The sequence below is a fragment of the Anoplopoma fimbria genome, chromosome 5 (assembly GCF_027596085.1).
Source record: "Anoplopoma fimbria isolate UVic2021 breed Golden Eagle Sablefish chromosome 5, Afim_UVic_2022, whole genome shotgun sequence".
NCBI lineage: Eukaryota > Metazoa > Chordata > Actinopteri > Perciformes > Anoplopomatidae > Anoplopoma > Anoplopoma fimbria.
In genome coordinates, this window is record NC_072453.1 from 9,167,223 (window position 1) to 9,183,556 (window position 16,334).

A 16,334-nucleotide genomic window follows, 5' to 3' on the forward strand; every position below is an offset into this window, starting at 1 on the left:
TGTGTGTGTGTGTGTGTGTGTGTGTGTGTGTGTGTGTGTGTGTGTGTGTGTCCTGTCCACACACACACACACACACACACACACACACACACACACACACACACACACACACACACACACACACACCACATTGCATTCTCAAGATAGGCAGAAACTCCTTTGCAGTCCAGAGGGACAAATAGTGAAGCACCCATGCCTGTATTTCAGGCTCTGTCTATCTTTATATCAGTAAAGGAAATGAAGTGATTGAGGGCACATTTATGCTTTAAATGAGGAATTTGCGTCCAAGATTCTGTTAAAAGCTTCAAAAATGGAGAAGATTTGCAGCTGCAGATTATACTATTTGTTTTAAAGTCCTTGGCATTAATCACTCTGTAAGAATGGGTGTCACCTTATCCAACAGCAAACATCTCAAGTCAGTGCTCAAATGTGGCCCTAATATAAACATGTCACAGCATATTCAAACCCCTTGATACAAAAAAAGAAAAGGTGTTTGGCCTGATTCTTAAGGGTCTGTTGTAAATGTTTGTGTTGCTCGAGGAGATAAAAAGAGGTAGTTTACTTTTCGGATTTCCTCAGTATCATTGTATTCCCAACCCACCCATTGCTCAAACATATGTCAGTGTAAAGGAGGGTGGGGGGCTTTAGTGGCGGTGAAGTAAAAAAAAAAAAAAAAAAAAAAAAAAAAAGTGATGATAGATTGAGGACACAAAAGACAGAGGAGCAAATGTGTTGCGCTAAATCTACAACCTTCAGTCAGCCACATATTGACCGACTCGGAAGGGGTTACCTTCAGCTTGTAGTCAGATCAATGTTAGCCCCGGAGAGCATTGAATAGAAAATCATTCAAATTGTATTATGTTAGGATATATGAGCCGTTTCAAAATATTAATTCAGCATTATTTGAGGTGTCTGTTAAGGGGAGCAGTTACAGCTCGCAGTGCGTCGACTCGACTGAGTGATTACACACCTCTATTACGTTTGATATATGAATGTGTGAGAGGGACCTATTTTTCATTGCCGAGACATTGTCCCCAGAGGCAGTTGTTAAAGAAGAATCTGTGAATTATCCCCCTGGAACAACTGGCCCTTGTCATGAGCCGACGAGAGGAGGGGAAAAAGGAAAAGGGGAAAAAGGAAAAGGGGAAAAAGGAAGCGCAGCACTATTGATAACAGAAGGATTGAGAGGCTGGAAGGACGCCAGAAGAGTGTGTCTGCCTGAGCTTGTGATCCTGCACACCGCCGCCTCTCCCTCTGTCCAGTTAATTGGAATACAAAGCAGAGCGGGGTCGATGAGAGAGCGGTGAGGACGACGAGGAGGAGGAGGAGGAGGAAGGAGGAGGAAGGAGGAGGGGGGTAGCTGCTGTCTGTCTCCAGCAAACGCTCAACCTTCACTGCTCGCTGGGAATTGACTTGGGGAACCAGCGAGCGAGACCGACACACTGTCACCGGTAAAATGAACTGTCACCTTGCATTTCTCAGCCTCCTGGCAGCATCGAATTGGCCGCTTTGAACCATGTGACGTGACACTGATTGAGTTCTGGCCCCCAACACCCACCCACCCTCCACCCTCCACCCTCCACCCCTCCTCCTGGGCCCTAAAGGAAGAAGCCGGTTTAATTTCAAGTGTACAGCCTCTCCATGCAAAGTATCCAGGAGGCAGTGAGCGGCGTCTTCCAACCCTTCACACCAAACCTTTTCATGGCCGCCCCTATTCTTCCTCACCGCCCCTCATTATTTCATTGTGCTGCTTCGTTACGCCGCCTCTCAGCCAGTCTTGTTTTTCTTTACGGCGTATAGTCATGGCGGACTGACAGGCACACAGAGGAGGAAAACTATTAGGGGTAGCCATTTGGATCCTGGAGGCAATCCCAGGGAGTATTAAGACGTTAACTCTGGCCAAGTCACTTGTCTCTCTCAGTTACTATGCTGATGGAGAGGGGGAAAAGGATGCAGTTGTAGGGCGGGCGGGTGGGGGACCCGGGAGGCTGGGGCTTCAGGTCGGCTGGCGCTTCCAGATCCAATAGAGCCTAACTCGGATGGGGGATGGTTGTCAAGAATCTACCAGCCTACTGGGCTAAAAAGAGCCTCAGTGCCATAACAAAGGAAGAAGACAGCATGCCATTCATAACTATATAACTATAGGCAGCAAATCTCCACAAGGCCTCAGCTGTGGATATTAATATTGATATCTACAGAATAAAAGTCACATATCTGGCATATCTTTAGCTTCCTCTAATTCCCAACACTCTGTCACCTCCTTAAGAAGCAGTAAAAAAAGTATAGTTTATAAATGCATTATGCGTATGGATATCTAAATGCATTGTCATGTGTTTTTACCTTTTAACCCATCCATGTTGTGACTTGAACAATGTCATGCTACCGTTGGGTTTGAGAGTCTTTCATAGCTTCTTAAAAAAACAAAGAATATCTGATTTTATGCTTATAAGTTTACTGTTTTTACTTTTACTAGAGCTGCTGAAACACCTCAAGTTATCAGGAAAATTAATATGCAACTTATTTTAATAATCATTCCATTTTTTTAAAGCAATAATGACAAACATTTCATGGTTCCAGCTTCTCAAATGTGAGAATGTGCTGCTTTTAATTATCTTATGATATAGTGGATTCAAATATATTTCGATTTTTGACTCTTGATTTGACAAAACAAGACATATATTTACTTCAATTCGAGCTCTAGGAGTTTGCGATGAGCATTTTCGCTATTTCCAGTGTTTTAGAGACCAAGCGATTAAATCAAGAAAATAATCTGCAAATTGAATCAATGATGAAGATAATCGTTAGTTGAAGATCTGCTTCTTACTTTCCAGTATTTCTTCAGTCAGCCATTAAATTCCTCTCTCCATCTTGATAATAAAACAAAAAGGACAATGATGGAAATATGACTTTATCGTTCTATTGCCTAAAAGATCTGTTTTGTTGTTTATTATATGAATTTAAGAAACAAGACTCTGTATACTATATATACTGTATATGATAAATGTTGCTTACATAAAAAGCTGTGTTTGATAACGGTCAATAAAACAGACTCCTCTTTGGTATCTCTTAGATGACCAACCCCCCGTTATCCCATGAATACTGTATCTAGTTCCCCTTTGAAGCCCTGGGACCCTGCAGAGTGACATGCGACAGAGGAACCGGTAAAAAAACTGAGGAAGTGAGCATGGCAATAGACTTGTAAAAGAGCCTGCAACAACTGCAAGCAGCATGGGGTACAAACAGGACCGGGTTGACCTCAAACAGAGAGCAGAGGGAGGCGGGCCGGCTAAAGATGCGTAAGATATCTGAGGAGAAGGAGGTTGGCTGCTGTATGTATTAATAGACCTCGTGTTTGTGCAGTCAGGTGATCGAGCTGCAGAGCTTTTGATTGGGTTTTTTTTTTCTCCGCGATCATAAATGATCTCCCCTCTTATCCCTCAGTGTTCATTAACCACTCTCTCCTCTCCTCTGCCCTACATTCTGGCGGCAGAAGGCGAAGAGCTGAATCCGAAGGTGAAAAGCATTCTCCTCCTCTTCCCCCATGCTGAACATCTGTCTCCGTGGTGTTGGCTGCAGCGCCGGCTCTGACACCTCCAGATGGAGAGCCCGCTGGGAGCGCTGAGGTATTACCTACAGAGATGGCAGGGATCACACCTCTGGAATGAAGTCCCACACTTGTTTTTCTGCACTGTCCCCCTTTTATTGTTGCTGGATCTGTCACCATTCACCTTATCGATCGTCACCTCTGTAGTCCTTGGCCTTGTGCCTCCTCTGCAAGCTTTTGGCTTTTAAAGAAAAGGACAACAAACCTCTCAGACCTTTTTCTAATTTGCAGTACTGGCCTGTGTGGTAATTCAACTGTAACTTCTATTAATGGAACTGAATTCATTTTTAATATGGTTGTAGGAAAACTGCGTACGGATACATTTCAAATGATCGCTGATTTTCATTTCTTAGAAACATTCCCTGAACTTATATAACAGTTTTTAGTTTGCATAAACCAGAACTTTGACTAAATGGCATTTAATCTTTTAAGTCTAAATATTAAAGTTTAACTTCACCTCGGGAGTCTAACTAACTAACCTAGATGTGTGAGGCAGGAGTTTCTCAGTGACATCTCCCAGCCTCTTCTGATTAAAGGGCGTTAACATTTTTCTTTTATATTAAACTCATGACGTCCCAACCCGGTCATCTCTAATTCGGCATTGGTTCAGGGTTGATGGCACATTGAAGCATTTTCAACTTGTGAAATGCCACAAAAAAATATACATATTCTAATACATTTTGAGGAAGAAATCTCAGCATTGATGTGTTTCATCACAGTGCAGTCATATCATTTAGTTTAAAGTTTAAATGTGTGGCACCTCTTTAAAAGAAATACCTGCAGAGATCTCAAGTATGAGAGGCCCGGGAGTCGACTTCTCCGAGCCACTCTGGTGCCTTGACAGATTGACTCCGCATTCATTTGTGCCTGAACTCTGAGTGAACCGGCAGCTTTAGGAAAAAAGGGCACCAACAGGCCAGTGCTGCTGGGGCAGAAACCGTGTGTGTGCGCAAACCTAACACCCAGTGCAAATATTGAAACTGCTGCCCCTTCTCCATCAGAAGAAAACCAGGTGGTCGGGTCCGGCAAACGTTTATCCTCGGCCACAATGAGCACTTAAATGTTAAACTATCAACTCAGTTCTTCTGATTTTAAAAGGGAAAATTGTGGTGGTTTAATTAAAAATGTTTCACTCATATTATGTAAAATACAAGTGGATGTCATTGCAACCTGTGTCATCTGTATCCGAGCAGAATTTGTGTAACAAATCAAGGGTGAGACCTGGCTCCCTGGAGTTTGTTGTCATGTTTAGATCCCCCGGAGGTATTTGGAGGTGAAAAGGTCACTGGGAACCACCCCATGTGTTGTGAAAGATTCCTCTTGTCACATTATGCAAGGGGACTTTGGACGAGACCATTAATGGAAGAAGTTTGTGATGCGATTCAAGAACATTCATATTTAGAACAATTTATTATTTACATATATTTAAAAAAAATAGGAGGAGAATACTTCAAATTCTGTATCAAGATACAAAGTTTGATTGGACTTAAGGAGGATTTTTCTTACAGTCTAAACATTTTGTTTTTACATAAACAGCAAATACAACACTCTCTTTTCGTTTCATAAACTTTATTAAGCTAAAACATTTCCACAGTTGTTGGAAAATACCCTGTAAATAAATAATGCAAACAATGACACTGAGTACTTCAGTACTCCAACACAAACATTATGATAAGAAGGTTACAAACACAAGAACGGATGACAAGACATTTTTCAGAATCACATTCAGCATTAATCATTGCACTATGAGCGCATAAGCAGACACACAAACATACCCTGTTTATTTCACAAAGTCCACATGCATGTTTCACAGTGTGTACTGGAATGGTGAGACTGAAGGAGAGAAGTGGAGAACTGCTCAGGTCTTCAGTCATATTGTTTGTTTTTCAAAAGTCACATCATGGTTCACAGTCTTTCCCTTTTCCCTTCGGAGAGCTGTCCGTGTCGCAGAGCTTCTCCACAGGTGCCGCAGCTTTGATCGAAACGCAGGCCGACTTCTCGCGTTTCTTCTGCTTCATCCTCCGGTTCTGAAACCAGATCTTCACCTGCGTCTCGTTGAGCTCCAGGCCGGCGGCCACCTCCACCCTCCGCGCCCGCGTCAGGTACTTGTTGAAGTGGAACTCCTTCTCCAGCTCCGTCAGCTGCTTGGTGGTGAAGTTGGTGCGGATCACGTTGTGCTGACCGGGGAACTCCGACAGGAGAGCTGTAGGGAGAGAAATGGATGAATGAATGGATGATGGAGAAGAAAATGGACATGGAAGTCATGGAGCTAAAGCGTTTAGATGTGAATGAAACATGTGAGAATGACAAGAAGAACATTAGTTGCCAAATAGACATTTTTCAGATCACTTTGGGCATCATTAAATTACTTAAATTCTACTTTTACGCACAGTTTACGCACTGTGCGTCAATTGGCTCAAGGGTCCTCTGAGCAGCACTTCATTCTCAGGAATGTGTCTCAGGAAGAACGAACCTGTTTTAGGAGGATTCCTCTTCACCTTCATCCAGTCGAATGTCTTAGAAGTGTCCTCCACTTGCTCCACATCCTTCTCCTGACTCTGGAGCGGTAACCTCGCGTAAACACTCTCCGGATACTCTTGCTGTCTCTGATCCCCGTTTCCAAAGTGTAGATACTGGCCGCCGGTGGCAGCCCCAGGCCCGCAGCTGTCCCCGGTGTAGGGGGCCATGTGTGGTCCGACGGGGGAAACCTGCGCGTGGAGGAAGCTCCGGTCCTGCTCGGGTGCGAGGCCGTACTGGTGGTGTCCGTACTCCAGGGCTGACCCGTACATGGAGCTCCCAGTGGCCGCAAACTGCAGGTCCAGGTTGACGTGGGTCTGGTGGTGCAGGGGGAGACTCGGCGCAGGAGTTGCGGCAACTAGTCGGCCGTCCGGTGCGTAACTCTCACTTGTTGCACACGAGCTGGACGACACGTATCCATGGTTCAGATTGTGGTATCCGGCCTTGGCACTGAAAATATTTGCTCCCCGGTTGCACACTGGGTAATCTAAGTAAGAGTTCATCCTGGACTTGGGGCCTTTTTGTTTGTTTCACAGCTGATGAAGACCGAGCGGTCATTAATCTGTGCTCCCTGAGCCCTAACCTTCTAGGTAGTATGTCAAAGCTGTAAAACGGCCTTCCGCCCTCATATCACCTTCCTGACACACCATGTGACCCGATAAACGCCAATGGCAAAGGACCTGCAGCACTCTGTCAAGTCTGCAGGCTCGTCCATCAAACGACTCGCATTTACATGACAAAGCTTCAATCAACCCTCTCATCCATCTGATAAGAACACAAACATCAGGACTGGTTCAGACTGCAGCCTTACCAGAGCTCCAGATGTCAAACCATTTACATAATGACTATATACCTAACATGATAATAATAATTATTATTATAAGGATTTAGTATCATATAAATAGTAATAATAACAATCGACTGCAAAGATTAGAAAATAGGGTGAACTTAATGCAATGTTATTGTCTTAAATATGGCAAAAGTTACTACATAAACTGCTAAATTATTTATTTAACCAAACATGAATGCCACCTAAGTAGTAATACACAATAATAGTCTTAATCTTGTTTAGTTTATTGCCTAAGTTTTAGCTAACGTATATATTTTTCTTTTGCGCGATAATTTAACTTAAATTTAAAGTTTGAGAAGGAAATTCTAACATTAAAACTCGCTGTCGATGTTTCTAGTTTGGTGCCAAACATTTCTTCGGCCTCTTGTCAACATGAGTCCCGCAGACAGACTCAGCTCAGGGGATCCAGTCATCCATCATGAGCCCTTTTTACAGACTGGCAGCTTGTGTGGCCCACCTCGCCCATAAAAGAACAAAAGACACATTGAAGAACCATATAAGCCTCGTTTTCTTTTTAACGACACCGAGACTTTAATGTAATATGTTCCAAAAAAAAGAACCTATCACGTCCACACTCACTCCTAAGGACTCTGTGATTAAGTAAGAGTTAATGTGGTGTTATAGAGCTCAAGTGCTAATTAAGCTTTAACATTAAAAACAAGGAAAGTTGCCATTTATTCCAACGTTAAAGCTGCTTTAAAGCCTTCTTTTTACGGTTCTTAGAGGAGTATTTACTGGAGAGTCTGGTGGAATCTTAAAGAAAGTGCGTTTATTTATGTAGCTGAAATAACAGCACTTAACAATTTAATCTAACATACACAGGATGTCTCTAAAAAACAATGTTAAGAAGAGGCCCATGCGTAAAGGTTAACACAAGAATGTATATAAAACGAATTAAAATGTATAAACACAAATAAATAAGACTTGAGACTAATATTAAGGTGAATAAGTGCAATAAATAAATTATAAAAACGCATGCATCAATACAAGGCTTCTTCTATCAAATAAAAGGGACATTTATCTTTGTGTAAAGTCGAGGGATTCGTGTGTTTCTGCTACAGATGAGTCAGTCTTGGAGCGTGCATGATTCTGTCCCGCGTGCAGCTCTGTGGGTAATAAGCCCCGTTAAGATCCAGCTGAGGCTCTGGTGCGCGTGAGGGGGTGTGCGTGTCGTACTGCACGTTATACTGCAGCTCGTGCGTGAAGCCTGCAGCGGGGTATTTGGAGTATTCTGCCGGGTACTGGGCCTGCTGCTGTTGGGACTTGAGCGGAGGAGAGGCCGGCTGGAAATCCCCACCCAGATGGACATAACCCAGGCTCGACAGAGTGGGGCTGCCCGGGGCGGAGGGGGAGGACGGGGGTGGGGAGGACGAGGAGGTGGTGGTGGTGGTGGTGGTGGAGGTGGTGATGGTGGGGCCCTGCACCCTCTCGTCCTTCTTCTGCTTCATCCTCCGGTTCTGGAACCAGATCTTGATCTGTCTCTCGTGGAGGTGGAGCAGGCTGGCCATCTCCACGCGCCGCGGCCTGCACAGGTAGCGGCTGAAGAGGAACTCCTTCTCCAGCTCCACCAGTTGCGCGCTCGTGTACGCGGTGCGCGTCCTCTTGGAGGCCGGGGTCGCGCCTGGACTCTTCTCGTTGACGGTGCAGTCTGAGGGGGGAGAGGCAGGTTAGAGCAGGTTGATACCACTGAGTGGAGGAGGTTTGCTTTTCCTGGTTTTTATTTATTTTATTTATGACTTCAAGGTCGTTCTCACGTCCCTGCTGAGTCTGCACCTTGTTTACTGCCAGTTCTCTGTTTTATTAATTGACTGTGAGAAGAGCCTGAACGCTAAGCCAACCATACCTGTATAAATAAAGCTTAAATTGACAAATAAAACTAAGACAATAGGCACACACATCAACAACAACAACCAATGAGGGAGGAAAGGCAAAGACAGAAACTAAAAGTAAACAAGACCACACAAAGTTGTTTACTTAAATCAGAGGTTCTGGTGTTTAACAAAGAATTAGTGATATATAGGGAGAGCAGGAATGGTGATGACGTTTTAAAAATGGCGACCAAGAATTCAGCTGACTAGTTTGTTTTTTTTTGATTTTCAGAAGTGGTAAATTCTGTGAGTAAATAACCTGTGAATACACAGAAATGTGGTGTTGTTCCTTAAATGAAGATTCAAAGGTACAGATTGTAAACAGGCCTCTGAGACAAGACAAATTTGAATAATATATTAAAATAAAATAAATGATTTAAAGGGACAGATTATTATCAGGCCTTAAAAATGTGAATTATAGTTAAATGAAGGGAAGCTTTTAGGTTTTCTCTATTAAAATAAAATAAATAATTGGTCTTTCTGTTGACTTTTAACTTCATGTGTATTGTAGTAATTTTATTTTATTATTTCGAGTAGTTTGTTGTGATTGTTTTTGTTCTGAAAACGATATAAATATATATAACGTCATTATGATTCTAAATGAAAAAAAATGTGAGCCTAAAAACTGAGCCAATGTGTGCTTTATCCTCCTGAACGTAGCTCCATTAATAATGAATAGCCACCTGACGGGTTGAACCTGAAAAGGAGAGCAAACATTAAGTCATTTCCTCCATTAAGAGCTCGTTACAGGGGACATAAACCAAAAGGCCTCATTTGAAAACGCTCCGTTACGTCACACAGACCTGCGGCTCTCCTGTGCTCGTGTTTCTGGTTTGGGGGCCTGGACTCTTTCATCCAGGGGAAAACCTTCTTGTTCGGAGGGAACTTGTGGTTCTGCTGCTTTGACCTCCCAGTAAACGTCTCCGCCTGAGCCAAAGGCTGCTGCGAGGCCACATCCTCCTCCAAGGACCCACCGCAGAAGAAGAAGTCTTGGTGCTGGGTGTTGTGCTTCTGCATTTCCATTAAATGTGCGCCGGGTTCACCTTTGACCTTCTGACGGAGCGCTGGCAGCCAAATGTCACATGGCAGGTTTCCAGAGAGCCCTGCAGCTTCTGGCCTGGGAGAAACCCAGAAAACGGAGACAGAATCAGGGAGGAGACCACATGATCCATCTTATCAACTCAATAGTATGCTGACATGAATAGAGAGCCTCTCCTGGCCTGAGAGGCAACGGGAACATGAGAGTTTAGTGGAAACAAACCCTCTGAAAAAACACCAAACAGAGGAAGATTTAGTCAAATATGAGCAGATATAAAATAATATAACAATGAGTGCAGATTTCACTATACAACGAGGCTCATTGTCTTGTTCATTGTGTGGTAATGCAGCTAAAACAAACACAATTATTATGAAACGAGGTTAATTCTGTTTGTCTTTATAAATAATAATATTAATATTAATGGCAATAAGAACAAATGGCAAACAGTAATACTAATTGCACATAAACAAACACAAATAGGCCCATAAATAAAAAATAAAATGTAAGAAATACATTTAATATAATTATAAAATATAAAATAAATTCTCTTTTGTTGTGTGTTTACTGAAATCACATTAATGGGCCACATTAGGGCCTGTGACTGTTCATAAATAACAGCCTTTGTGTCAGCTAATGGATGCTCCTGTCTGCAACATTTTCAAGGGAGGGAAAAAATTAAATGTTATAACACAATCTGCTAAAAAACTCATCCATCTCCATCAAACACAGAATAAAACAAGAGTCCATTGTGCGGCTGCAGCTGTTTGTTCTTTTCTGCCCTGAATTGAAACGCAATTTAAAGAAGAATAAAACACAAAACAACGTCTTAATTCAATTGAATCCAACAGAACAGAATTATTAAGCAGCAATTTTTTTGTTTGTTTGTTTTAAGGGCGAAGAGAGACGAGGAGAGAGAGAGAGAGAGAGAGAGAGAGAGAGAGAGAGAGAGAGAGAGAGAGAGAGAGAGAGAGAGAGAAGAGATAAGTCTGGAGGCATGCAGCTTTATGAACTCTGGTTGAACCGTGGCTGGAGTCAGGCTCGTAAATCATAAAGACACATAACCCAGTCCTTCCACAGCCCGCACTGACACAACCCACGCACCAAACACACACACACCGGCTTCCTCTCACCTTTCTGCTTTTTCGTTTCCTTTTATTTCGGTTTTTTTTTGAGGGGATGGGTTAAAAACCTTCCTTAGATTAGAATAAAAATCCCTGCAGAGAAAGAATCGTGGTGATGTGGCTTCGCGTGCCAGTGTGGGGTGAAAGCAGAGTGGACAGCCTTACTGCAGCTCACACCGCCCTGCACAATGTCAGCCTGTGTGTGTGTGTGTGTGTGTGTGTGTGTGTGTGTGTGTGTGTGTGTGTGTGTGTGTGTGTGTGTGTGGAAAAAAAAAAAAAAAAAAAAAAAAACCTTTCTGCTGATCATGCAAGCTGAGTTTCATATATTGAAATAGCCCTGCATATAAATATATATATGGCCTAATGTCTACCTCTACATCTTTATGGCAATTAGAGCAGCATGAAAAGACTCAAGAGAGGCAGAAAGAAGCTGAATATTTAAACCTATTTTAAGTGGATTTATATAAGTAAATAGTCTATTAAGAAAAGCCTCCCATTACCATTGACATGCATTAAAATAACCCCCAAATTACTAGTTTTAAAGTATTATATTTTCATATATGAGCACACAAACGTCTGTATTCTCGTCCTGCACTATTATAATAAATCAAAACATCCCCTTTAGGACCGATGCCAGCAGAAAGGTCATAAATTACTCCACAAAAGAAAAGTATTTAGTCTGGAGGAGTTGTTGTTGTTGTTTTTTACACAGTGCATTACGTCTAATGAGTTTATTATTTTTTTTAAACTTCTAATTCAAATGAGCGAGTCGTTTTAAAGCACTCACAGAGGAGACAGACAGCGGTCAGCAGCATAATGAGGCCTTGGTTCGGTTTACATGGACCATCGGGCTGCTGCACAGCATCGATCGGCGGCGCTTTGATGTCTCATCTTCATGTTTTGTGATTGGCTCTGAAAGGTAATATTTAACTGAGTGGCGTTAATTAATGCAAATGAGCGTCTTTGATCTCTGATCCGTGCACCGTCGAACAGAGAAAATGTTAATGGTAATTTTTTTTTTTTTTAAACAGTTGTACATAAGCTTCTTGTTTCATGGCTGCAGGAGAAGAAAGCTGCTGTTATTTAGTCCCATTTTAAGGTTAAAGTTGAGTAAAATGTCTTAAGACATATGTGGAGTTGTACGTTTATAAAGGTACACATGACCTCAACTATACTGCAGTACAATGCAAGAGCTTCTTGTATTAAATGGTCCACTTACTGGACATTTTTTAGGAGCTTTTGAGCCACATCCTCTGGGTTTTTATGTTTATGTAGCTTCCACGTTTATCATTGAAGCTAGCTCCATACTGCTGATGAAGACCATGAGAAGTACACCTGAAAGCTCTAGAAATACGCTATAGTCATAAATTGTATTGTGGTGTTTCGAATATTGCGTCCTCCCAAATCACTGCATGGTTTATTAGGGTGTACCTAATAAACTTGCAACTTATCGTAGATGCAATGATGGAAAGTACATTTACTCAGGAACTGTACTTAAGTACAACTTAGTCATACAGATTTGGAAGGAAATATTGTACTTTTAACTCCACTACATTTACACTACACATACTTTTTAGATTAGATATGATACACTTCTGTAGTACTAATCTAGTAGTGCTACAAAGTATTCCAATTTGGCTAAACATTGAAGAATTACAACATTAACAATGTACATTTTCTTAAGAACTGTACTAAAGTATTACTTTGACATACTTGTCCTTTACTTGAGTATTTCGGTTCTCTGCTACTTTATACTTACAAATCAGAGGGAAATATTGTACTTTTTACCGTACTACATTTACAGTCCACTTACTTTTTTAGAATAAATATGATACAGTACTATATTACTAATCTAGTAGTGTACAACATATTTAAATGTGGCTAAACATTGAGGAACTACAACATTAAAAATGTACATCTCCTCAAGAACTGTACTTAAGTACAACTTTGACATACTTGTCCTTTACTTCAGTATTTCTGTTCTCTGCTACCTTGTACTACTCCATTTCAAATCAGAGGAAAGTATTGTACTTTTTACTTCATTACATTTACTTACTTTTTACATTGAATATGATGGAGCACGATAGTACTAAACTAGTAGTATACAAAGTATTCCAGTGTGCCTAAACATTGAAGAACTACAACATTAAAATGTATTTGTTGTCCTGATGAAAACAGAATATATTTCGGCATAACTCAAAGTATAATAGTTTTACTTCTTTAACATTTTGAATTAGCACTTCTACTTTTAAAGGAGTACTTTTACACTATTATAGCTCTATTTTTACTGAAGTAAAGGCTCTGAATACCTCTTCCTCCACTGCGTCTGTGTGCCATAAATCTCTCTGATAGCCTATACGATGCTATAAAAGGAGCCATAAGAATACAAAGAAAATCAGCAATAAGTGTGCTGTCTTAAAACAGTCTAAATGGTCCAGTGATATACGAGGAAGAGGAGGAGGAGGAAGGTGATATGATAAGTCAGTGTACAGTATAAATATAAATTCATGTTTGATCCTCGTGGCCGGCGGCGGCTGACAGTTATTATTCAGATGTGACAACAATCCCTGAGCTGCACTTAACGTCCCATCTTCATCACCACGGCGAAGCTCCACACTCTTCAGGCTGCCTGTCTGAGCTGTGATGGACATGTACAAATCCCCCCCACCACCACCACCACCACCTCTTCCTCACCACCACACACACACACACTTCCACACACACACACACACACACACACACACACACACACACACACACACACACACACACACACACACACCTCCTCCTCCACCCATCCATTCACTCTGCAGGCTGACAAACCCTCTCTTGTCAATTAGCTGCAGGAACCACGTGTCCACATGGACGGGATTGATGGCTCTGAATTAATTCAAATACAGTTGAATCAACTTCCCACAGACAGCTTAAGCAATAAAGCAAATTAATACATAAATACATATAATTAAAATACAGGTTGAATATTTAAAAAAAGGATTTAAGTAAAATAATTCAAAGTACCTGTTTGCAGCTAATTTCCCCAAGGGAATTTAAATAAAGTTGTTATTGTTCTTCGTCATAAAGAAAACTTAATTTTCCACCTTTTCACACAAGTCAGACCTCTAACACTTTACTGTATTAAGCATTTATAAGCAGTCTATAAACATTTAATGAACGCATTATAACACTCTGTAATGTATAAGTGTTTATTAATGTATTTGCCAACTGCTGTAAGTGGTGAATAATCACCAGGTCAGTCCTCTAACACTTTACTGTATTAAGCATTTATAAGCAGTCTATAAACATTTAATGAACGCGTTATAACACTCTGTAATGTAGTTATCAACAGCTATAAGTGTTTATTAATGAATTTGTCAAGTGTTGTCAGTTGAAGCTGGTGTATGATAATATAGCAAAGCACAGTTGTAATAAGAGAAGTTATAAAAACTGACAAATACTGTCCATTAATAAACACTTAAACTGTCATTATATCTGATTATACTGCATTATAAACAATTTATTAACTTTTTTTTTACATCTTTTAAATGCTTGCAGTAAAGTGTGATTATTCCCTCAAAACTTGACTTTATTTAGCATTTATAAGCTGTATCTAAACATTTAATAAATGCTTTATAACACTCTGTAATGTAATTATCAGCAGCTATAAGTGTTATTTACTGAATTTGTCAACTGCTGTAAGTGGAAGCCTGTGTATGAACATATAATTAATGATAATATAGTAAAGCACAGTTGTAATAGGGGAAGTTATAATTACTGACAACTATGTTCATTAATAAACACTTAAACTGTCATTATATCTGTTTACAACCACATTATATTGTGTTATAAACCATTTATTAACTGTTTGTTTACAGCTTTTATTGCCTTACAGTAAAGTGTGAGGCGTACGTGATTATTCCTTTAACATTTGACTTTATTTAGCATTTAGAAGCAGTTAATACACTTTTTATAAATGCTTTATAACACTCTGTAATATAGTTATTAGCAACTATAAGTCTTTGTTAATGAATTTGTCAAGGGCTGTAAATGTAAGCTGGTGAATTAACATATTATTTATGATAATATAGTAAAGAGAGAATAGTTGTAATAGGAGGATCTGTAATATATATAATAATACTGGTTATTAATAAACACTTATCTGTCATTTTATCTGTTTACAACCAATTACAGTGTGTTAAAAAACATTTATGAACTATTTGTTTACAGCTTATTAATGCTTACAGTAAACTCTGACCCCTGGGTGATTATTCCTCCAACTCAAACACAAACTCCTGTTCACTTCTGTTATCAACACATTAATAAACATCTTTAATAAACTTACTTTCTGCTTTGGGCCTCATCTTGTCCTCAGCTCTCCGTCCGGTCTGCTGGCAGCCTGTTGGAGCTGTTTGTCCGAGGTCCTCCTCACGTTTCCCTGCAAACTAAAACTCCTCCTCGAACATACAGCCAGTGAAAAGAAGATAAACGACATGCCGAACAAAGCCCCTCATTGAACGGCCTGTTTGAAACTTTCACAGATGTCATATTCTCCGGCAATGTGCGGCTAAAAGAGAGAAAGAAAAGGAAAAACACTCAAAATACTGAATGGAGTCTGGTGAGAGCCTGCAGCTCTGTGTGTGAAAACTCCCTGCAGAACTCCCATCACAAAAACACACATTTTAAACACAAATTACCAGCACAAGAAAACATCAAACATGTTGCATTATCTACCATAAAAAAAAGATATATTTCACGGTCACACAGAGAGCAGTGAGTATTTCTCGTCTTTAAAATAAGAGTTTTTCTTCCCCTGGAGGTGAAGTGTCATCACCTAAATACTCCCCAAGAAGCGAATTTGTGGCTGCTGCTGTATTTACACAAATTCGGATCTACAGGGTTTATATAGATGACAGGTGGTCGGACTCTGTGTGCACGATGACAGAAGCTGCAGCCTGCTGAAAACTGTGAAGCATCTAATGAATAAATATTTAAAGCAATTCCCTCTGGAATGCAGAGATTTAATATTTTGGACGTGATAATTCTTTAAAATGTACCTTTTTCTTATAACCCCCTTATAAGATATAACAACTTCCTATTTAGAGCTTTATTAATGGTTAATAAATAATTTAGAGCATAATTTTGGGTTGCCAGGTTGTAAAAAAATACACTTGTCTGGTGTTTATACATGTCTATTGAGTATTAATGCAGTAAAAAGGTTAGTAATCCATTTAATTATGCTTTGTTTAATTTCTAAGAAACCATCAAAAATGTTAATAAGTTATTAAAAAAGGTGTTAGATGAATCAAATGTGCAGTTTTAAATGTTAATAAGTCTTTAA

The 16,334-nt window shown here is 40.4% G+C and overlaps 2 protein-coding genes across 2 annotated transcripts; both read right to left on the reverse strand.

Annotated features, from left to right (window-relative positions):
* Positions 1–5,047: 5,047 nt before the first annotated feature.
* On the reverse strand, positions 5,048–6,698 carry hoxb1b (homeobox B1b). Its single transcript, XM_054598937.1, has 2 exons — positions 6,078–6,698; positions 5,048–5,807 (listed from the first exon to the last, which is right to left on the reverse strand). The coding sequence occupies exons 1-2, from the start codon at positions 6,622–6,624 to the stop codon at positions 5,503–5,505; spliced, it is 852 nt and encodes a 283-aa protein (XP_054454912.1). The 5' UTR covers positions 6,625–6,698; the 3' UTR covers positions 5,048–5,502.
* A 1,143-nt stretch (positions 6,699–7,841) lies between these two features.
* On the reverse strand, positions 7,842–15,445 carry LOC129091374 (homeobox protein Hox-B3-like). The gene is made up of 3 exons (XM_054598963.1): positions 15,339–15,445; positions 9,643–9,956; positions 7,842–8,619 (listed from the first exon to the last, which is right to left on the reverse strand). The coding sequence occupies exons 2-3, from the start codon at positions 9,860–9,862 to the stop codon at positions 8,027–8,029; spliced, it is 813 nt and encodes a 270-aa protein (XP_054454938.1). The 5' UTR covers positions 9,863–9,956; positions 15,339–15,445; the 3' UTR covers positions 7,842–8,026.
* Positions 15,446–16,334: the final 889 nt, after the last annotated feature.